This window comes from Crinia signifera, chromosome 4 (assembly GCF_055691185.1).
Source record: "Crinia signifera chromosome 4, ASM5569118v1, whole genome shotgun sequence".
NCBI lineage: Eukaryota > Metazoa > Chordata > Amphibia > Anura > Myobatrachidae > Crinia > Crinia signifera.
In genome coordinates, this window is record NC_139220.1 from 128,829,186 (window position 1) to 128,852,539 (window position 23,354).

Here is a 23,354-nt window from a genome sequence, read left to right on the forward strand (position 1 = left end):
ATGCAAGCACTTCTGCAGACAATTGGGGTTCCACTGGGTAATCTCCCCAAGGCGCCAATCAATGATGGGATTGTGTTTTCTCAACCAGGGGAAACCCAACACGATGGGTACCGAAGGACATGAGGTTAACAAGAAAGTGATCTCCTCCTGGTGAAATAGACCAATGGTCAACTGTATGGGTGGAGTCTGAAATGTAACTGCCCCATTGGACAGAACCCCACCATCTAAGCCCCGTAAGGTAATGGGGATCGGAAGCTGGAGTTGTGGAATCCCCAAACTCTGGGCGAGGGCGGAGTCCAGGAAATTACCGGCCGCGCCGCTGTCAATAAATACTGACCCTGAAAAATTACCCCCTTGAAAAGAAATATGCCCCGGGATTAGTAATGAATCTAGAGAGGAAAAGAGCTGGAGGCTCTTTTACTGGCCTATTGGGGCAATTTCTTAAGATGTGACCTTTACAGCCACAGTATAAACACAGACCTGAACTTAATCGACGAGCCCTTTCTTCGGGGAAATGCGGGCTGCCCCAAGTTGCATGGGCTCCTCACTTTCCTCAGAGGTCATCGGAACATAGGCAACCACCCGAGTGAGCGAGCCCCGTTCCGACCTTCGCTCACGGAGGCGACGGTCAATTTTAATGGCTAATTCCATTAACTTGTCCAATGTTTTAGGTGCCGGGTATTGGATGAGGCAATCCTTAATCTCATCGGAAAGTCCGCAACGAAACTGACTGCGTAATGCAGGGTCGTTCCACCCGCAATCATTCGCCCATCGGCGGAACTCAGTACAATAAACCTCAGCTGGGTCCTTCCCTTGCCTAAGGGCTCTAAGATGGGTCTCTGCTGAGGCTTCACGGTCAGGATCATCATACAACAACCCGAGTGAACTAAAGAAAGTGTCTACGGAAGCCAGGGCTGGGCTGTCCGAAGGCAATCCAAAGGCCCAGGTCTGGGGGTCACCTTGGAGCAAAGAGATAACTAGTCCAATACGCTGGGCTTCGGATGAGAAGGAGCGTGTTTTGAGCCGAAAATACAATTTGCAACTCTCACGAAAATTAAAAAAGGTTTTGCGGTCTCCAGAGAACCGATCAGGCAAATTCATCTTGGGATCTGAACACCCTGAATCTGGAGGTCGCGACCTCTGCTCTTGGGACGCTACCTTCAAGGACAATTCCCGGATCATCTGAGTAAGCCCTTGCAGCTGATCAGAAAACGTCTGAGACGTGGTACTCATAATATCTAACGACAAAAAACATTACCCCTCCAGGTATTTTGACAGGAGAGACCTGTCTTTATTCTGGCCGGTTATAATGTTACGTTGCCCTGGCCTGGGCACCAGGGACAACACAGGTTCCAGATGGAGAGAGAACAGGGCGTGAGCCCACAGCCGGGACCGCCGGTTAGGACGGCCACAGCGGGTCCTACACTCTCTCTGTTGAGTCCCCGGGGCAGATGGCAAACCCCTGCGGAGCTAGGCTTCACCTGTGGCCGCCGCGTTCGAAGGAGCGAGTTAAGCCCGCTCCGACCCCGATGCAGCCAGGTCTTATGTGGGGACAAGGGGTAAGCGATCGCCACGAGGAGTCTCAAGAGGATAAGCTGACTAATGGACCTGACTGGTAGTGAGCCCCTGACTGCCGGCACCAGGCCAAGACGGGGAGTGCGACCAAGTCGCAGACACCAGAGGGTATAAGGGAGTCCCAAAAACACACCAAAGGGACCGTGACTCCCAAAGCAGGGATCAGGATGAATGGTGACACTCCTGCCTAACCAGAACACTAGTGACAGATGGGGGCGAGGGAACAACTACCAAAAGACAGGGACTACAAGGCAAAAGAGAATAACCAAGGATAACCCACGGAGGGGTTAGGCCGCGGAGGGCTAGGGAACCAAAGAAGGAAAGAACCTGAGCTCCACTGGAGCACTTACGTGACCCACGGAAGATGGAAGCTGTGGGTCCACGGCAGGCTCACAGGCTGAGGGTGGTATACAGCGGAGGAGTCCAGGGAAGATGCAGGGACACAGGAATCCTAAAGGCAGCCAGCAGCTGACAGGCTGGGAGACCCGGAGGACTGCAGCAAGGACAGACCACAAAGGATGCTGGGACCAAGGAACCAGGGGACCGGGGAGCGCAGCACACTGCTGAGGTGAGCTAAAGCTATAACCGGCGTCTGTGCCCAGCAGACGCCGGCTATTTATTTGAATTTCGCGCCGCCTGACTGACGTCAGGCGCGCGCGTTGCTGGCTGCCGGGCGGAAGCTCGGGGACGTTGCCCAGCAACGCCCCGACGCTTAGCCTCAGAGCGAGGCTTGGGACGCTGCTCGGCAACGTCCCCCGCCGCGTCAGATGACGCTGCGTCTGCAGCGTCAGATGACGCTGTACTCGCCGTCCGTCCGGGTGCAGGGACACCCGGACGGCGTGCAACATTTGCATGATGGATAATTGCCTGCCTGTATTTCTCAGCATTGGGACACCATTAAACCTGACCCTATCCCTTCATTTGCTGTAATGCAGCCCCAAACTATCAAGGACCTCCTCCATGATTCATTGTTAATTGCACACATTCATTACTGCACTGCTCTTCAGACCTTTGGCGAACAACCTGCCTTCTGTTTCAAATTTGACTCATCAGTCCAGAGCACCTGCTGACATTTTTCTGCACCCCAGTTCCTATGTTTTCGTACACAGTTGAGTTTCTTGGCCATGTTTCAATGTCAAAGCTATGGTTTTTTGGCTGCAATTCTTCCAAGAAGACCACTTCTGAACAGACTTTACGCTCATACCCCCACTATCCATGTCGGCATGGAGTTGAATTTATATAGTGTGGCGAGCGCAGCGAGCCACCGAGCTCAAAGAGTGGCGAGCATAGCGAGCCCCGCGAGGGGATGCGGAAAACTAAGCAAATAGTTTAGTGGGCGCCCAACTAACATATAAGTACCGACTTTTCCAACAAGTACTGTAAATGGGTGTACCTGGGTCCCACTGGTTTCTGCCAGTCCTGAACTGATAGCACTGCTGTATATCTTCCAACGTGGAATTGAAGTGTGTCATTCAGCTGAAGCACTACGTTTTCCTTGGCCAATTACTCCATATATGGGGGTGATTCAGGTTGGTTTGCAAAAGCAAACTCCCTATTTAATGGACAAAACCATGTACACTGCAGATGGGGCTGATATAACATGTGAAGAGAGAGTTAGATTTGGGGGTTATTTTGTTTGTTATTAGTTTGAGTAAATACTGGCTGCTTTATTCTTACACTGCAATTTAGAATTTAATTACATTGTCGGGTGGCCTGGGACTGGGCAGACCTCAGCAGTTCCTGGTGCCTCCGGGTGCAAGGCAGCAGCAGCAGAGCATGCATGCGGTGCGGCCGGGAGGTGAGATCAAGATCTGCGATGTGCGACAGTGTGGCCTGTGCAGCGTGACCTCTTACTGTCACGCTATGCAGGCCGCACGCCAGGTCGGGAGCAGCCATGCAGCGTCTGAGTGGGTGCTCACAGGATCGCAACTTTTTACAGTTAGCCCCCCGGCTGTCAATCACCTTGCGAATCAACTGGTTTTGTTCGCAGGGGGATCCATTAAGTGTCTTTCCAGATTATGATACCTTAACAGTTAAAAGTTTGGTTGATAGATTTTTTTTTATAGTAAAGTTCCCAGCATCTAAAATAAACAAAATTTATTGTAGCAATGCGGTTTTGACTCACGTCTCTAGTTTGCTATATTCTGTGCCAAAGTTAGAGACCTATTGTCATTTAGTGCCAGTCACTGGCATACATTCAGATAAGGAGTGTACTCTGTGTAGTTCTTGCATTTCAGGTCTACATATACCTACAGGAGTTTAAGTGTGTACAGACATCAGTATCATGCTGAAGTTCTCATTTACATGCTCCTGTGAGAGAATTCATATTTACTGAACCTTCTATGAACTCACTCATCCACTCAATATTTAAAAGTGGAAGTTCCTTTAGAGCATGGCACCAAATAGTTCTTCAGTTCACATGACATTCCTTTGAGTTTAAGGGGAAATGCCGTGCCTCTCACTTCAGTTGACAAAACTCATAATGCAACTTTTTTGGATAGACTACAAATAAATGCTGAAGTCCATTGTTTCAAGGAATGGGCAGCGAAAAGAAAATGAAAGCTGCATGAACAAAGGGGACTAAGGGGGGAATTCAATTCTGGGCTAATCCATTTGCCTGGCCAATCAGCTCGACAAGAGCCGCGCTGTACAGAAGGACGATCTCACACATACATGTTCACTCCCCCATAGGGTAACAAGCACTTTTGTGTGGGTCTGGCCAGCCAGGTGAAGGGTGCAAGATCGAGTGCCATTGCTGACATTTAAACACTTTGGCAATGGTGATTCGCACCTTGCGCCAACAGCTGAATTCCCCCCTTACCCTTTTGCAGTCCATTTTTTTTTTTTTTTTGCAATTCAAACAGTCTGGTTTAAATTTTTTAATTAAGTGTAATTTTTTTTAATTCACAAATGGTCTACATTCATTGTTGAACAATGTTGTTATTTTAAAGTGGCTCACCATTGGATCTGCTACTAGCTCTAGGGCTGTCGGGCCTGACTAGATGTTGTACTTGAAAGGGTTAAAGACACCTCAACTAAAAATGTATTCCAATAGGATTATAGAGTGGCAGGAAGTCAAGGGGCTGACCCACTACTAGTATAAATATGGGAACTAGCAGAGTACCTCCACACACCCTGAGGAAGACTTGGAAAGTCGAAACGCGTTGGTGAACTGGAGGTACCTGGGATCCCTATCTGGACCTGTTATTGAGACTGCTCTGCGGAGACTACGTGCGGTGGTCCACCCGGGTCTTATCATCTGACCCCACACTAAGCTCCAAACTTAGCCTTTTTATAAGGCCAGATACGGTACCAGGCATTTTATTAAGAGTGATTTTATGTTTATGTATGTGGATTTATTAAAAAAGTTACTTTTTACGCTATGAGTCTTTTCCCCTCTGTATTTCTATCTCTGAGGGAAGTGGAAGGATCTGACATTCTGGTCTAAAAATTATGTGTGACCCCTGATCTACGTGCATTGTTTGGCCTAAGAGGAGGCCCTCATACGGTACGGGCATCTTACCATTATAAAAAGTGGAATTTAACCCTTACCATTTAGTCTACACCATGAGATGTCTTTCTGTTTTTTCCTGAGGTCAAAATTGTTTTAAAAGAAGAAAACTTCACATCCATAGGATAAAGGAATATCCTTCCCAATAGGAAGCGCAGGCCCCTATCTTTTGTTTTTACTGTATTCTTTGTAGTAGGTGATACTACCAGGGACCGTGTCGCATCCAAGTGGAAGCGCAGAATCTTACCCTCTTTTTTCTAGATATATATAGATATATATAAATAATAAATATAGTAGCCCATGAAAAGGCTTCTGTATGCAACATGGATCTGCGCCGACCTGCAGAGATCATTAACCCCGTTACACAGACAGGAGACTTCTGCACTTACACCACCACAAGCAGGTACTACTATTGGGGGATTTTTATTACTCAGACATAGGGCCTTATTTTGGTTCATTCTTTCTGACAAAATCCTTCTTAGATGGGCAAAACCATGTGCACTGCAGGTGGGGCAGGTGTTACTTGTGCAGAGAGAATTAGATTTGGGTGGGGTTTTACTTCAAAGTGAGATCTATATTGCAGTGTAAAAATAAAGCAGTCAGTATTTACCCTGCACAGAAACAAAATTACTCACCCAAATCTAATTCTCTCTGCACATGTTACATCTGCCCCCCCTGCAGTGCACATGGTTTTGTCCATCTAAGAAGGATTTTGTCAGAAAGAATGAACCAAAATAAGGCCCATAGACTGGACTAATGAAATAAAAATAAGTACTTCAGCTAAAAGTTTGGATTTTCTAAATGTACTGAAAGATCATAAAAGAGACATATTAGACTTAGTTTTAACAAATAATGTGGATTTGGTATCAAACACCAAAGTAATAGAACACCTACTGTAGGAAACAGTGACCACAATGTGGTTTCACTGGAAATTAGCTTTTGTAAAAAACAATATAGGGGACCATCCAAAATAGTTAATTTCTGGAAATTTTTAATAATCTAGGAAATCTGTAAAATAAATAGGATGGGATGCTCTATTTGAGGCGAAAATGTAGAGGAAATATAGGAAACTTTCAAAAAGCTTTTAGATACATTAACAAATAAATGTATCCCAAAAGAAAATACGGGTATTATTAACAGGACAAACCCATCATAGCTGAACAAAAAAGTATAGAAAGCAATAAGAAGAGAGTGTTTTAAATTATACAAGGCTAATGGAGACGAGGAGGTATTCACATAAGTATAAAAAGGTAAATAAAATGTGTAAAAGGGTAATCAAAGCCGCTAAATGGGAAACTGAAAAACTAATAGCCATGGAAAGCAAAACAAATCCCCAAAAGTTTTTTAAATACATCAATAACAAATAGTTAACAAACGCTAACAGAAATAGCATTATTGAGGATAAGGATAAAGCAGAATTGTTAAATATATCTTACTCATCTGTTTTTACTAGGGAAGAGCAGTCAGTAGATCTACAGGCGCCACAAAAGGGATACGCCCACTAGAAATAAACACAGAATTCACCTCACAGGAGATACTCAAGAGGCTTTTAAAAATCAATACAGATAAATTACCAGGTCCAGATGAGATACACCCTAGGGTTCTCATAGAATTAGGGCCCTGATTCAAGTTCATTCAGAAGGGAGAAGGGGCTGAATTCCCTAAGCAGAAAATGGTTTGAGTTCATTTATGCTATCAGAAGTAACCAATACCTGCCATACATTTCCCAGACTGTGTTAAGGAAGTTTACAGCCTGTTATCATAATGGACTCACTTGAAAACATGAAAATCCTATATATTGGATGGAATGTGAAAGTGTGTATTGCAGATAGGGCTTCTGAAGTGAGCCATAGATACACACATTTCTGACACTATGAAGCAATGGCTAATATTAGATTCCTGTTTGCTTCAAAGCCAATCACAGTGTTTGCATAAGACCAAATCACACCTCTGTATGATATTACTATACTGTATTCATCACACCTGTCAGCACAGAAAAATGCTATTAAATACACAATACCACAAATAACTGATTACTACACACCTCCCAGATACACCTCAAGCTTCAGTTACTTTGTTAAGTATCATGCAAGTAAAGCAGCTAAAATAACAATATCTAATGCGTCAAAAAACCTCTTGCATTGTTTTATAGAGTAGTCAGGGAATCCACGTAGTAAGCTCAGTGCAAAACACTGTACATTGCAAACACCAGCACAAATTCTCAGCCCTGTACACTCGGGCCGATTCTGCTTAGCAATGTTTTCTAAGCAATGTAGTGTAGGCGATTTCCAAGTTAGCTAGATCACCCATACATTGTTCTTTATGTATATGCAGATCTATCTAGATCTTGACTGCATGTGCTAAAGATCAGAGATCACTAGCTCCCATTTACTATTACAGGACTTTCATCGGGCTGCTCCCATCCTATGGAATGCCCTTCCACGCACAATAAGACTCTCCACTAGCCTCCAAACTTTCAAGCGTTCCCTGAAAACTCACCTCTTCAGGCAAGCCCATCATATTTAATTTCTACACGCATAACCCTCTGAGGCACTTATGTATTATATAGCTTCCCCTCTGGACTTGTAACTTGGTGGGACTGCTATGCTATTACTGGTGCCTGTCCTTGTGTTTCCCTCCTATATCCATATAGAGTGTAAGCTTGCAGCAGGGCCCTCCTACCTCCAAGTCTGTCTGTCGTTACCCAGTTTGTTTTATCACGGTCTACCATTGTAAAGCGCAATGGAATCTGCTGCGCTATATAAGAAACTTTAAATAAATAAGCAGTCATTGCCCATTGGACAATGTCACACTGGACAATGGGCATGTGAAAGTATGCTTCTCCACCAAGGTGTGTCTTTCAGGTGCAATGTAAATTCTATTAAATACGGTCATTAGGTCTACAACAACTAGGTCGACAAGCATTGGGTCGACATCACTTAGTCGACATGGGTTAAGGTCGACATGGGTCAAGGTCGACATGGATCTAGGTCGACATGGATCAAGGTCGACATGACATTAGGTCGACACAACCATTAGGTCAACTAGGCTAGTTCAACAGTTGACATGGGGCGGGATGCTATATAGCAGAAATGCGGTAAAAACCCCGTTTTCGGGGTTTCTACCGCATCTCTATATGCTATATGGCGCCTCCGCAGTGTCAGCGCTGCGGAGGGAATCGCCAGCTAAAGCTGGCGAATCCCTGCAGAAGCCTATGGGCTTCTTACCGCAGCGCTGTTTGAGGGATCCGTCACGGATCCCTCCCAGCGTGCCCTGCGGCCGGCGCCGGGGTCTGCGCATGCGCAGATGGACTCCCGGGTCACAGACCCGGAAGTCCAGCGCCGGCACCGCATCGCAAGGGACAGCTCTTACCGCAAGAGCTGTCCCTTGCATGAATAACGGCATATGTTATAGCATATGCCGTTATTAAAAATGCGGTAGCCAGCGATAATGGGCGCGGATGTTACAACATCCCGCCCATGGGGTTTTTCACTGTTTTTTGAGCCAACATGTATTTCATGCCCTACCATCCACTAGGGCAGGCTTGTCCAACCCGCGGCCCACGGGCCGCATGTGGCCCAGGTTGGCTTGTAATGCGGCCCAGTGCAATTTTGCGGGCATGATCATTCATGTTTCTTCTGATTCCTGAAGTCCGGTCCCAGCAGTCACCACGCACCCGCGCACTGGAGTACGGCGCTTACACTATGTCAGGCGTCGGTGGAGGCGGGAACTCTATTCTGCATGCAGTCGGCAGCCATAGGGAGGGAAGGACGCATGTCTGGCGGCACAGCGCTGTGTGTTGCTGGTGTCTTGGGGCGGACAGCACTTTGTCCTACTGCAGTGCTGAAGGTGGAGGGGCGGACGGTGCAACTTAATACAGGTCTGTTGGGGCATATGTGTTATATGGCACTGTAGGGACATATGTGTTATATGGCACTGTGGGGACATATGTCTTATATGGCACTGTGGGGGCATATGTCTTATATGGCACTGTGGGGACATATGTGCTATATGGCACTGTGGGGCCATATGTCTTATATGGCACTGTGGGGGCATATGTCTTATATGGCACTGTGGGGGCATATGTCTTATATGGCACTGTGGGGGCATATGTCTTATATGGCACTGTGGGGGCATATGTCTTATATGGCACTGTGGGGGCATATGTCTTATATGGCACTGTGGGGGCATATGTCTTATATGGCACTGTGGGGGCATATGTCTTATATGGCACTGTGGGGGCATATGTCTTATATGGCACTGTGGGGGCATATGTCTTATATGGCACTGTGGGGGCATATGTGCTATATGGCACTGTGGGGGCATATGTGCTATATGGCACTGTGGGGGCATATGTGCTATATGGCACTGTGGGGGCATATGTGTTATATGGCACTGTGGGGGCATTTGTGTTATATGGCACTGTGGGGGCATATGTGTTATATGGCACTGTGGGGGCATATGTGTTATATGGCACTGTGGGGGCAAATGTGTTATATGGCACTGTGGGGGCATATGTGCTATATGGCACTGTGGGGGCATATGTGCTATATGGCACTGTGGGGGCATATGTGCTATATGGCACTGTGGGGGCATATGTGTTATATGGCACTGTGGGGGCATTTGTGTTATATGGCACTGTGGGGGCATATGTGCTATATGGCACTGTGGGGGCAAATGTGTTATATGGCACTGTGGGGGCATATGTCTTATATGGCACTGTGGGGGCATATGTGCTATATGGCACTGTGGGGGCATATGTGCTATATGGCACTGTGGGGGCATATGTGCTATATGGCACTGTGGGGGCATATGTGTTATATGGCACTGTGGGGGCATTTGTGTTATATGGCACTGTGGGGGCATATGTGCTATATGGCACTGTGGCACCCTGTGTCAGAATGTGGATTTCAGCTTATTTTCTGTATCAAAATGTGAATTGCGGCTTATTCTCTGTGTCAGAAAGTGAATTTCGGCTTATTCTCTGTGTCAGAAAGTGAATTTCGGCTTATTCTCTGTGTCAGAATGTGAATTTTGGCTTATTCTCTGTGTCAGAATGTGAGAAACAATGTCAAACATCTCACTAACTTCATTTCCAAGTAAATTTAATCTGTTAACTATGTTTTCTATGTTTTTTTGGGATGATCAGGTATCGTTACTGTTATTTTATTTTATGTGCGGCCCAAACCAAATTTTCATCTTCTGATGTGGCCCAGGGAAGGTGAAAGGTTGGACACCCCTGCACTAGGGCATGGTGGGAGAATAAAATAGTGTGCCCGAAGCATTGCGAGCGAATCGAGCGATGCAAGGGGATGCAGTGCACTTCAAACTGTGTCCATGTCGACTGGGTGGACATTCGGGTAAAAAAACAGTGAAAACCCCCATGTCGACCTTTTGACTGTCGACCTAGCCCATGTCGACCTAATGATTGTGTCGACATAATGTCATGTATACCTAGATCCATGTCGACCTTGACCCATGTCGACCTAGTGGTGTCGACCCAATGCTTGTTGACCTAGTTGTGGTCGACCCAATGCTTGTTGACCTAGTTGTGGTTGACCCAATGATCCCAACCCTTAAATACATGCAGTATAACAGGATCAACTTTCACCAGAGCTATAGCTACATGTAAATCTATTTGGAGACTATGACTGTGTGACCCTGCAAAACTTGTTTCTGTACTGCTCTATTAAACAATCAGCCTCTATTGTCTTTTGTAAAGATCATTCTTCCTACACTCAAGTCCTCCTATTTGCAACATGCAACTACATTTGGGGATGCCCAAGTTGGTTTCAACCTGCAACCTGGTTCTGTTGTGCACCATAAATGAGGTCCATTTCTGTTAGACCATTACCTATGCAGTTCTCCCAAGTTTGAGAACATGGTAGATGATAGATCCAAATGGGACAAATGACCTCTGATGATGTTACAACTGTGACCCAGGAGGTGCGGGGGCCATACTGAACTGAGCAGCATGGCCCTCGTTCCGAGATAGTAGAAATAGACATTGCTGCACAGGTAAGCACGGTGTGATTTGAAATATTTGCTATGTGATTTTGAGTATATAGTCAAATTCACAAGTCAAAATCTCACTGTGTCTACACAGCATTAGGCTGCGGGATGGAAGGTTATGGTTAGACTGCGGGAGGGAAGGTTAGGGTTAGGCACTATGGGGGAGGGGCAGGTATAGATTTGGTAGAAGTCCTTTAGGCAACTTGGATTTAGACTCAACCATGAAAGCAATTAAGCAAATACCATTTGGTCACTAGAGAACAATTAAATAATAGTATAAATACAAACTGAAAGGATCTAAAGAAAAAAAAACAGAAGCAAATGATGCAGAGAGCATTACAGTAAAATGGCTATATACTCAGGGTTGAGTACATGACTATGGTATGTACTGATGAGTGATTTCACAATTCACTACTGTATACAAGCCTACATGTATATCAACATTTATATCCTGCATTGTGTACTATTGCACAATCATTTTATACTCACCACCTGGAGTTTGCTGGTTGTTCTGACTTGTCGAAACCCATCAGTCGGAACACAGTGATCTGCATGTCCATTGCAAAAGCAGCTTCCCTTAACTATGAAATCATACACAGCATAGTGTGCTAGAGACTGTGGTTTGATGTCCGAGTCCTTGTTGTGGCATGGGCACAGCTGTTGCTTCAGCAGGTGAACCCTTAGGTTTGTGATCTTCAGCTGGTCCTGTGCTGCTTCGCTATAGGGATCCACACTCGAATAAGGAGGTGTCATAGCTCGATAAATGACCTAAAGTGATAAGATACATACACAGGATTTTAATTAGGAGCAAAGAAATCTGTCACTGGTAGTTTATTATTATTACAGTTATTAATAAAGTAAGTTATAGGTTTTAATGCACTGCTGAGATTTCTAGTTAAGTACATACAATAGTAATGAGATAATTAATATAATTACAAAGCAATAAACTAAATAGACACTTTACAGATTGTCTGTTTATGTTAATTGATTAATTACTGTGCTAAGTAACCGCCCCTTAACTGATAGACAGGGGTATATAAATCCCCTGGGTGCAGCCACATACACACCTTGAAAAAGCTCTACTAAAGAGCGAAACGCGTTGGTTACTTTACCAGTGACTGAAATCTCCAGATAGTACTACAACAGCTGCTTTAAGCCCTGAGAGCCCGGACCAGCCTCCAGACCAAATATAGGCCACCACATTGGGAGACTACCTTGATCCAGGCCATGACACATCTAATTGGCACCAAGAAACAGAAGGAGGTTCTACACTCCATAAAGCCAAGCTTCAATATTTTCCTTGCCATCTAGGTCTTTCCAAAATCGACTATACGGTGAGGACTGGCGCTTCGTACTGTTTGCCCATCCTTCTATCTGATGAAGCCACTGATACCTGCTAGGAGGCGGAGAAACGCGTTATACAGCCACAGGCTCCTCTTGCTCCCCTTTCTTGGAGCTCCAAGTGTGATCCTTCACCTGCAAGAAGAAAAAGGGGGTGGTCGACTGCGCTAGGAGGGTTTATAAAAAAAACATTTTTTGAGCATATAATCTTAAAAAAAGAATGGTCAGGTGTATAGTGAAAAAAGGGAGTTACAATTTATTAAAATAGACACAGTTGTACATATAAAAACAACAAATGACAAATGACTAAAAGTAATTAGATAGTCACCCTTTGATTTGCGACTGTCCAGTCCGCTGAATTATATGTGGGATAAAGAACTTGGATTTGTAATCCACTCAAGCAATTTTGACGAAGGATGGTTTTACATCGAATGATGGTGTCCCATAATAGACAATGATTTTCCAAGTGATGGACTGCAGGGGAACAGTGGGAAGGAAGATACCTCAGAATTTGTGGGGGGCCAATCCACTTTATCTGAGGGAAATTCAGACGGTGATGGTAGCTTTCTCAGTATTGGAAAATAATTTGTTACTCACCGGGAGAACTGAGTGCCTTCCTTGATAATCCCGGGCTGTTGTTAGGGGGTAGCGTACCTCCAAAAGGATTGTATTCGCCTCGGATCGGTGGAAGGTCCAGGTGTTAATTCCTGTTGATGGAAGTATAGCTGAGAAAGGTAGTAGTCCCACTGGAAGATGGAATAATTTTTTCTTCCGGCTGCAGGTAGTAAGTGTAAATGGGATTCGATGTTGGTAGTAGCAGATCGGTGTCACTGCAGGTACGTCGCGGGGGTCTGTCAGGTCCTCTGACAGGAGGGCTCCAGTGTCTGACAAGCTATGATGATCCTGTGCAGGCTTCCCAGGAGTTCCTGGGAAGCCTGCACAGGATCATCATAGCTTGTCAGACACTGGAGCCCTCCTGTCAGAGGACCTGACAGACCCCCGCGACGTACCTGCAGTGACACCGATCTGCTACTACCAACATCGAATCCCATTTACACTTACTACCTGCAGCCGGAAGAAAAAATTATTCCATCTTCCAGTGGGACTACTACCTTTCTCAGCTATACTTCCATCAACAGGAATTAACACCTGGACCTTCCACCGATCCGAGGCGAATACAATCCTTTTGGAGGTACGCTACCCCCTAACAACAGCCCGGTATTATCAAGGAAGGCACTCAGTTCTCCCGGTGAGTAACAAATTATTTTCCAATACTGAGAAAGCTACCATCACCGTCTGAATTTCCCTCAGATAAAGTGGATTGGCCCCCCACAAATTCTGAGGTATCTTCCTTCCCACTGTTCCCCTGCAGTCCATTACTTGGAAAATCATTGTCTATATTGGGACACCATCATTCGATGTAAAACCATCCTTCGTCAAAATTGCTTGAGTGGATTACAAATCCAAGTTCTTTATCCCACATATAATTCAGCGGACTGGACAGTCGCAAATCAAAGGGTGACTATCTAATTACTTTTAGTCATTTGTCATTTGTTGTTTTTATATGTACAACTGTGTCTATTTTAATAAATTGTAACTCCCTTTTTTCACTATACACCTGACCATTCTTTTTTTAAGATTATATGCTCAAAAAATGTTTTTTTTTTTTTATAAACCCTCCTAGCGCAGTCGACCACCCCCTTTTTCTTCTTGCATATTGTATTGGGGCTGACTACCCCTTTTTTTAGACTGCTGCTCCTTAGCCAAACCACTCACACTAAGCGCCTTCTTTGGATACTTGCATATCCTTCTTTCTTGTGATCCTTCACCTGCCTGCCTAAAAGAAAGTACCGGTACAACAAACTCTGTATACTTGCCACTGCACTCAGCTGCAGGTGGAAATCGAGTTTATTTGGGATCCTCATCTTGTGTATTTTTTTCTTCATTGTTTCTGATTTTAAATTGTCTGGCCAGACAGTGGACATTCAAAATTGCCGTCCATTTGTCCTGAGTGTCATAAACTACCTCAGTAGGAGATCTACTAAGGAACCCATAGCAGCGGCGTAACTATAGCACCGCAGCCCCCGCCACCGCGGGGGGGCGCTGTGCATGTGGGGGCGCCGGGGGCTGCGGTGCTATAGTTACACCCCCCCAATCCCCCGCAGACTTACCTATCTCGCTGGTCCCGGCGGCTCCGTTCTTCTGCTGAGGACTACCACAAAATGGCCGCCCCCATATAGCACACAGTTCTCTGAAACTGTCTGCTGTATGGGGGCGGCCATTTTGTGGTGGTCCTCAGCAGAAGAAGAACGGAGCCGCCGGGACCAGCGCGATAGGTAAGGATGCAGGGGATTGGGGAAGGGGGTTTGCATGGGCGGCGGGGGATTGGCGGGGCGGCGGCGCCCCCCCCCCTTAACGGCGGGGGGGCGCCCAAAACTTAGTTACGCCACTGACCCATAGCCAGGTTTTTAACAGTAAACAGTGTGTTACACATGTTTTTATAATTGTCATTTTAAACATTAGGTGTCACTGGCCAGTGCAAATTTGTGTATAATAAATGTATTGTTTTCTTTTTCTTATACATTGTTTCTAGCGCGTGTATTTCTCTTTCTTTTTCTGTGTTTCCAAAATCGAGGCAGAATAGGAACGTATCCAAACGGGCTCACAATAATCCATTAATCCAGCTGGTCATTTTTAATATGGTACCGTATGGACTGAGGTGAGTACCGTATGGACAATATATACATTTTTTCAGTCACTTTTTATAAGGCAAAATCCCCCCCCCCCCCATTTCTTATTTTTTAAACCCACTTTAATGTCATGCTTTGATTTTTATACTACATAATTTTTCTGATATGTGCTGTTAATTATTTTTTTCATTTACTCCTAATTAAAAACTGAATATTTTATGAAGGTTACTTGCATTCACTTTTAGTGTTAGATTTTCATTACTAATATTAGCGCAGTCTGACCCCCATAAGGGAGAATAGAACCTGTGGCGAGCGTAGCAAGTCACTGGGCCCGCAGTGTGGCGAACGCAGCAAGCCCGCAAGGGTCTTCTTTGCCCTCGCCCTCCTGTCAGAGCACCGGCAGTTGGGATGAGGTGACTACAGGTTAAGTATTCCTTATGCAAAATGCTCAGGACCAGAAGCATATTGAATAACGGATCATTCTGTATTTTGGAATATTTTTAGATTTAAATGAGGTAACTTGCGGCATCTTGTATTTAAGTTGTACAAACACATCAAACACATGAAATACAATGGGGCGCTGTGCAAAATTCTACTACCAACTATAATCTCCCTGAAACTAGTTTTCAAAAGTAGGCAAGTATGGTTTAAAACAAAGAGAATGTGACATCTATGGTACTGCTAGGTGGGGGAGTCGGCCACAGAAGTGATATTAATGACTTTAAGTGAACTGATTCAAACTCGCAGGGGAGAAGAGGTGCCTCCTTGGGAGCAGGAGCCTGGCGGCAGATGACTCCATTGCCTGCCAGAGTTACACCTATGCCTACAGGGTAAATATGTACCACTTTTCTGGCTTCCAAAATGAAGTTAAGTGCAAATGTAGCGTAAAATTTGAGATCCAGTATATAAAAGCTGTCCAAGCAGAACGGAAGTAAGGCTGATCCTGTGCTTTAAAATGAATAATACTTTTTTTAGAAGCTGCCCCCGACCCTTAATAAAATACAGAATTCTAGCTCACTTTCAATACCTCTCTTTTGCACAAAATCTCCTATTAAGATTCCTCTATGTTTCAATAACAGTTCATGTTTCCAAGTCTGGATCGGTGAAAGGTGTCAGGTAAGGAAGACAGACAGTATGGATTAAAACCACTATTGAGTAAAACGTGTGATCTTGTGTTAGAAATTTAACTTTTGTGGCTTCTGACAGCATGACTGTACTTTGATTTAGTAGCACATCTGGACATAAAAAGCACAGTTAAACATTAGTATGTATGTACATATAAGCTCGGCACACCTGGTAGATAGGTACCATAGTGTTCAGTTAACCCTTGGTTAATAAAATAAATTGCCTTAGGGAAATATTTAAACCATCTGGGTCTTGACATTTGTGTTACCATATGGTACTTATCTAACACACGCAATAACTGTGTCACCACCAAGCAATCTGCTGCGTATCATTTATGAAAATGGCATGCCCCACTACTCACACATTTATCCTTAGACTGTATATGATCAGAAACATCCTAATCATAAAATGATCATCTCACATAATTGGCCAAGTAAGCTCGACATGCAATTGGTTGACAGGGTCAAAAGGTAAGCATGCAATAGGTCGATATGGACAAAAGGTCGATAGGAAGGTGGGCACATGAAAAGATTGACATGAGTTTGTCACGTTTTTTGTTCTTAATTGTTTGGACTTTTTCATACTTTACCAACCACGTGTAGTACAAATGTGAACGGTAAAGTGTGGTGAGAGAAGCGCGGCACCAAGCCTTAAGCATGGAGAGCTAAGCGAGCCATGCGAGGGTACGCATTACACTAATTGGGGTCCATGACACCAGGTGTCGACATAGACACTCCAAAATGTGAAAAACTAATGTCAACCGTTTCATGTGTCTACCTTTTTCATATCGACATTTTCCTTAATGACATTTTGACCCTGTCAACCCATTACATGTCAACCTTTTGGTGCTGACCTATTGACTATCTATCTAGACAGCCCCAGCCACATTGCAATCAGTGGCATATGTATAATAGGTGCATTGTGTGTGCGGTGCACACAAGGCCCTGAGTCCCAGGTGGGCTCACAACACACATGCTGCACCCATTTTTTTGATACTTACTCTCCCGAGTCCAGCGCTGGAGGCAGGAGCTCTACAAAAATAGCCATAAAAATGGCACGTGTCCATTTTTCCATTGATCTGCGCATCTTTTTCACATTTCCGAAACGGAAAATAATGTAACCAAATTCCTTCCAGCACCCCATGCCGCACGTGCGTGATTACACGCATGCATATATAGTACTTGCTGGTTTATGACCTTGAGTACTAACATCGATGTCCTTTGTAATTTTGTTCAAGCATACATTGTTAATAAGCACTGTTATGCTAGCGACGAGTGGTGTGATGCATCGCAAGCAAAATGCAATGCTTGATGCATCAAACCTAACATCCCAAGTCACTAAGGATTATTAAACATTTTATTGCTCAAAGCAGCAATATACTACCGATAAGTAGATGTGCACCAGTGATGCAGCTGTGCACCACTGGTGCACCACCCCGCAATCCCCCCCCCCCCCCACTTCCATGCACCTCCCTGACAGTCACCACCGCAGCGATTGTATGATATATTGCTGGGGCTCCCCTGCCTCTGCCCCTGCCCCTATTCGCCCCAGTGATCAGGGCCCGCTCAGGAAAGTATGGGGCTGCCCGGGAGCATTCGGGAGTTTGGGCGCCCGAACACATAAATTCCCAACCATGCCCGAGCCCCCCAAACCTTCCAGAGCGGCTTCAAACAGCCAAAGCCAGCAGCAGCCCCAGGAAGCAGGGACTTTTGCAGAAGGTGAACCCCTGCTGGTGAACCCCTGCTGTATGTGACTGCTCTTATCCTTGCCAATTTACTTTGAGGATTCTATTACATCTGGCAAATATCTTTGATTGGTTATACCAAGCTAGAAAAATCCCCTATTTTCTCTGATTGCTGGAAGCTTACCGGATTATTTTTGAGACACCTGACTCCTAAGTCTTTTTTGTACTGAACATTCATAGTTACTGCTGATTGCAATTTCTGCCCCTGATGAAGTCTTGATTTGACGAAACGTGTTGGGCCTTCTATCTGTGATCAAGAAATCTCTGAATTGAGCAATTACTACTGATGTTCACCAATTGTGTATTTGTGATACCCCAAGAAGGGTTCTTGGTACTTCTTTACTTTCACGGCGCCAGCATGGTGCCGTGCGTCTGAGTCCCCTTGCGGGGCTCGCTTCGCTCGCCCACGCTGCGGGCTCGGTGGCTCGCTGCGCTCGCCACGCTATTTAAAATCAACTCCATGCCAACATGGATAGTGGAGGTATGAACTATCCATGTTGGCATGGCGTTAAGTTCCTTTATTTTACATAGTTTGTGGCGAGCATAGAAGCCGGAAGTAGCACGGCGCCATGCTGGCGCCGTGAAAGTAAAGAAGTACCGGGTTCTTTTATTGTACATGATGTATATGTGTACTTTTTATATTTTATATTAAATATACAATTTTCTAAGTGACATTTATTGTTCATTAGCGCACTCTTATCTCCCCCCTTTTTTTGATGTCTATTTGACTGGGTCTTGTCTAGCAGAGGACCCTTCAGAGGTGCTGCTCTCATTCCATTAGCGCAGGAAAGGGCCTCTCTCTTTTATATATATATATATATATATATACAGTATATATATTTTTTTTCTTAAATACATGCCAGCCACAGGGGAACCCTAGCCTGAGCACCCCTTAATCTGGCCCTGCATATAGATTCAGTCTGTAATAACCAGGTATATATTGTTATATGTTATATATATGTTGAAGCCATATAAATCTAATAAAAGCTTAAGCTATTTATTTGAAGTTATACAGTAGTAAGCTGAAACTAGAGGGTGTTGCATAGTTACAGTAGATAGCAAATGAGGCTAAAAAAGACATTTATGCATTTCCCTTTTATTGTACTGTACATGGCTCTTGTGTGCAGATCAGGGTGTTGGCGAGACCCAGCCTAGTCTGAAAGGTGAGACAAATATTAAATATGTCTGCACACCATTATTTAATTCAAATTACTTAGCAGTCAACAATGTTTACTAGAGCAACCATTTGGAGGATGTGGGGTGGTGGGGTAGTTTCAAATGAAAAACCACATGATGTTTTTCTATATGTAACAATATGCAGTTGGGGTCCTTGTAGTCAGAAGACCGAAAGTCAGTGACATAAATACCAAGGTCGTTGCAGGGTGTGCAGCTCCTATGGGGCCCTGGATGCTTCAAGGGCCCGCTGTTCCCCTTGCACCCAGTCACAGGATACATCCAAGCTCCGCAGCTCTCCTCGTTTCACCCCGCAATGAGTGCCCCCCCAGGCTGCAGATGCAGGGAGGATGTAGTATAAGGCACTCGTTGTGTGTGGGCATTTAAGAGGTGGGCCTAAGGCCGGGAAGTGCCTGCCCCCATCAGAATACTCTGCAGCTGCTAAAATCAGGTAGTACTCGCTCTCCCTCCCTCCCTTCTCTATCTCGCCCCTCCACCTTTCTCTCCTTCTCTCTCTCTCTCTCTCTACACCCCCCCGCTCCCCTTCTCTACCTGGAGTAATGTGTGTAAATGGGGCTCTACTTGGCCTAATGTGTAATAGGGTTATACCTGGTGTAATGTGTATAAGGGGACTTACCCTGGAGTAATGTATATAAGGGGGCTCTACCTGGTGTGATGTGTTACAGGGGCTCTGTCTGGCATAATTTGTAAAAGGGTCTCTGTCTGGTGTAGTGTTTAACGAGGGCTCTACCTGGTGAAATGTGTATAATGGGGCTCTGACTGGTATAATATGTAATGGTGATCTACTAAGTGGAGCTCTACCTGGGGTAACGTAACAGGGGCTCTATCTGGTGTAATGTGAAATGGCGCTCTGACTAATGTAATGTGCATAAGGAGGGCTCTACCTGGCAGAATGTGTATAGGGGATCTGCCTGGTGTATTACATATTATCTGGCTTAATGTGTAATGAGGGCTCTATCCTGCTGTAATGTGAATAAGGGGGCTCTATCTGGAATAACATATAAAAGGGGGCCCTACCTGGCATAATGTGTAACATGTGCTCTGCCTGGCATAATGTGTATAAGGGGCTCTTCCTAGCGTAACATGCAAAAGGGGGCTCTACCTACAATAACATGTAAAATAAGTAATGTTACACATTACATAAAGTAATGTGTAAAAGGGGCTCTACCCGGAGTAATGTAAAAAAGTGGGCTCTACCTGGAGTAATGTATAAAAGTGGGCTCTACCTGGAGTAATGTATAAAAGGGGGCTCTACCTGGAGCAATGTGTAAAGGGGGCTTTATCTGGGGTAATGTATATGAGGGTCTCGACCTAATGTAATGTATATAAGTGGCATTACTGTGTGGCATAATTTATGTAATGTAGAGTTTGTACTGCGTAACATGAAGTGGTACTATTTTGGAACCATACCTATTCCCCATGAAGTCCTATACCTGTCATTATTTTGTACTGTATATGGCACAGTGCACCAAAATGTTTAGTTATGGCTAGGCTCTTTATCTCTCTCCCTGACACTGACTCTCTCTTTCTCTTCCTGACACTGTCTCTTTCCCTCCCTCTCTCTTCCCGACACTGTCTTCTTCCCTCCCCGACACTGTCTCTCTATCTCTTCCTCTCTGACACTGTCTCTCTCCCTCCCTGACATAAACTCTTCCCCTTCTCTGCCTGACACTGTTCTCTATCTCCCTCCTGACTCTCACTCCGTCACTCTCCTTCTCTCCCTGACTCTGTCCTTGACACTGTTTCTCTCTCACTGACATAATCTTTCTCTAACACACTCTTTAATTCTGTCTTTACCCTTTTCTCTCCCTGACACTTTCTCTTACTTTCTAGCTCCTCTGTCTTTCTCTCTCCCTCCCTGACACTCTCTATCTTTCTTGCTTCACTCCCTCTTTCTTGCTCCTCCCACTCTCCCTCTGACACCCTTTCTCCCTAATGCATCATCTCTCACTATACTCCTTGTCCCTTTCTTTTTCTCCCTGACACCCTCTCTCTCTCTCTCTCTCTCTCTCTCTCTCTCTGCTCCTGGCACCTTTTTTGTCACTAACTCCCCTCACTCTTTTTCCTGCATCCCTAAGGGGCATTGTTGATACAATGGCGGTGGGTGTGAGGGCTTTCAAGATTTTGTAATGGGGCCCACAAAGTTCTAGTTTTGCCCCTCCCAACAGTGGTATCTTGACACTCTGAGTTCTGACAGTTCCCAGAAGTAATTACTGGGTTTAGGGTTAGGCACTAGGGTGCTGGGGGGTGAGATACAAACATACACAAGGGGGCATCACTCCCCTCCCCAAATCAATAAATCCAAAATGGAAAAAAATATATATTTAATGTAGAACTTGAAGCATATAAAAGACAATAGAATGTCATAAAAAATCATATAAAATATATTCGCGCATATGGTCAAGTCCAGTAAGAATGCTACAGGTGTCCTGCTACAGGTGTCCTTTCCTATATTGCCCTAGTGTGGAGCTCACTGGTATAAAGTTTGTGGCCAAGGATGTGCGGTCCCAATTATCCTTTAATATTTGGTAGAAGCTCAACTTGAACCTCTATAGGTGGTGTGAGGGGGGAGGTCCCAAATATGTTTGGGGTACCTGGCAATGTGGAGAGCTGAAGTCCAGGTATGCTTTGAGGAGATGAAGAGAATAAACAAGGCATAATCTCAATTTATTAGGGTATCCTCAAGCAAAGTGACCGAATCAGCTCACCACACATACACTCCTAATTCTTGCCAGTCGACTTCACACCCCATCTCCTCAAAACCTACCTGGGCTTCAGCTCACCCATTATTCACAGGGCGACCTGGGTTTAACCCTTTTAATAACCCATGTTGAATTGCAGGGTTGGTCAACACGGGTTATTAGGTTAGGTGCTTTCACACCACACCTCAACCCAGGTCGACCCGGCAATAACTTTGGTTTTCATGCAATGTGAAAGCGGTATTATTTAGCTTACTGCCTGTAATAGTAATGACTTTGGATCTGTGGTATTTCTATTATAATTGTATAATTACTGTAGTTATTGTGGAGCTTTAGAGACAATTTTATAATCTGCCATTGAAATATCTGAGTCTGAAATGGCTTAAATTATGCTATTTTAAGGACTTACTTTTTTGACCTCAATGTGATTATTTTAAAATTCCTAGTCATATTTTCCTTCCATGTTTAGTGTTACACCCACATACTTCCTCAACCATTGGCTAGAGCAGGCTGTTCAACTCAGTTCTTAAAAGGCAGTTATACAATTCTCTACCCACTACACCATGCGATATACATATAAAAAAGATCTTAATATGTATACTTTAGAGCAGAGAAGGGAAAGGGGGGACATGATAGAAACTTTCAAGGGCTTTAACAAGGTACAGGTGGGAGACATTCTTCACAGGAAGAGGAGCAACAGAACACGAGGACATGCACTGAAACTAGAGGGAGGAAGATTCAGGGGAAATGCGAGGAAGAATTTTTTCACAGAAAGAGTAGTAGATAAGTGGAATAGCCTCCCAACAGAGGTGGTAGATGCAAATACAGTAGTACAATTTAAACATGCTTGGGATAAGCATATTGATATCCTTACAAAAAAATAAGGATCAAATATGGTTTGAGGTAACATGTTTAAAAAAAGGGGCAGACTAGATGGGCCAAGTGGTTCTTATCTGCCGTCAAATTCTATAAAATAGAGAAAGGCAAAGGCAGAGTCGAGGAAGACGGGGGAAGAGAGGTAATATACAGAGTATAATAAAACAAACGACAAAGAGAGATTTGTGAATAGAAAGTTTTGCATGTGAACACAGACAGCTTCCACTGATGTCCAAACAGAAAGTAATTATAATTATACAGCACTAAGCAAATATTTGTAAGAATCTTCTCATTTAGATTGAGACAGAGGGCAGTATTCAATGAGAAAAATTCGCTGTGATTTCTGGAGAGTTTGTGCTTTTCACGCGGTGGAGAGAGGTTTTTTTTCTCCAAAGGCGAGCCACCCTATTCAATGTGAAATATTCTCCGTCTTTCTAAGTGATTCTCGCCGTCTCTCTCCGTGTAGAAATTCTCCATCTTTTGATGGAGAGCAGGAATGTGAACTTTTAAACTAAAAGGGTGTTTTTTTTAATTTTGGTGTAAAAAAATCAGGTTTTTTTTCTGTGAAGGGGCATGTTATTTTTATT

At 44.5% G+C, this 23,354-nt stretch overlaps 1 protein-coding gene across 1 annotated transcript in view; it reads right to left on the bottom strand.

Moving 5' to 3' along the window:
* Positions 1-23,354, bottom strand: part of NTN4 (netrin 4) — a 139,870-nt gene that overhangs the window by 67,211 nt on the left and 49,305 nt on the right. The window contains exon 3 of the mRNA XM_083182428.1: positions 11,588-11,866. Coding sequence (XP_083038554.1) covers positions 11,588-11,866 — 279 coding nt within the window. The remainder of the gene's footprint in view (positions 1-11,587; positions 11,867-23,354) is intronic.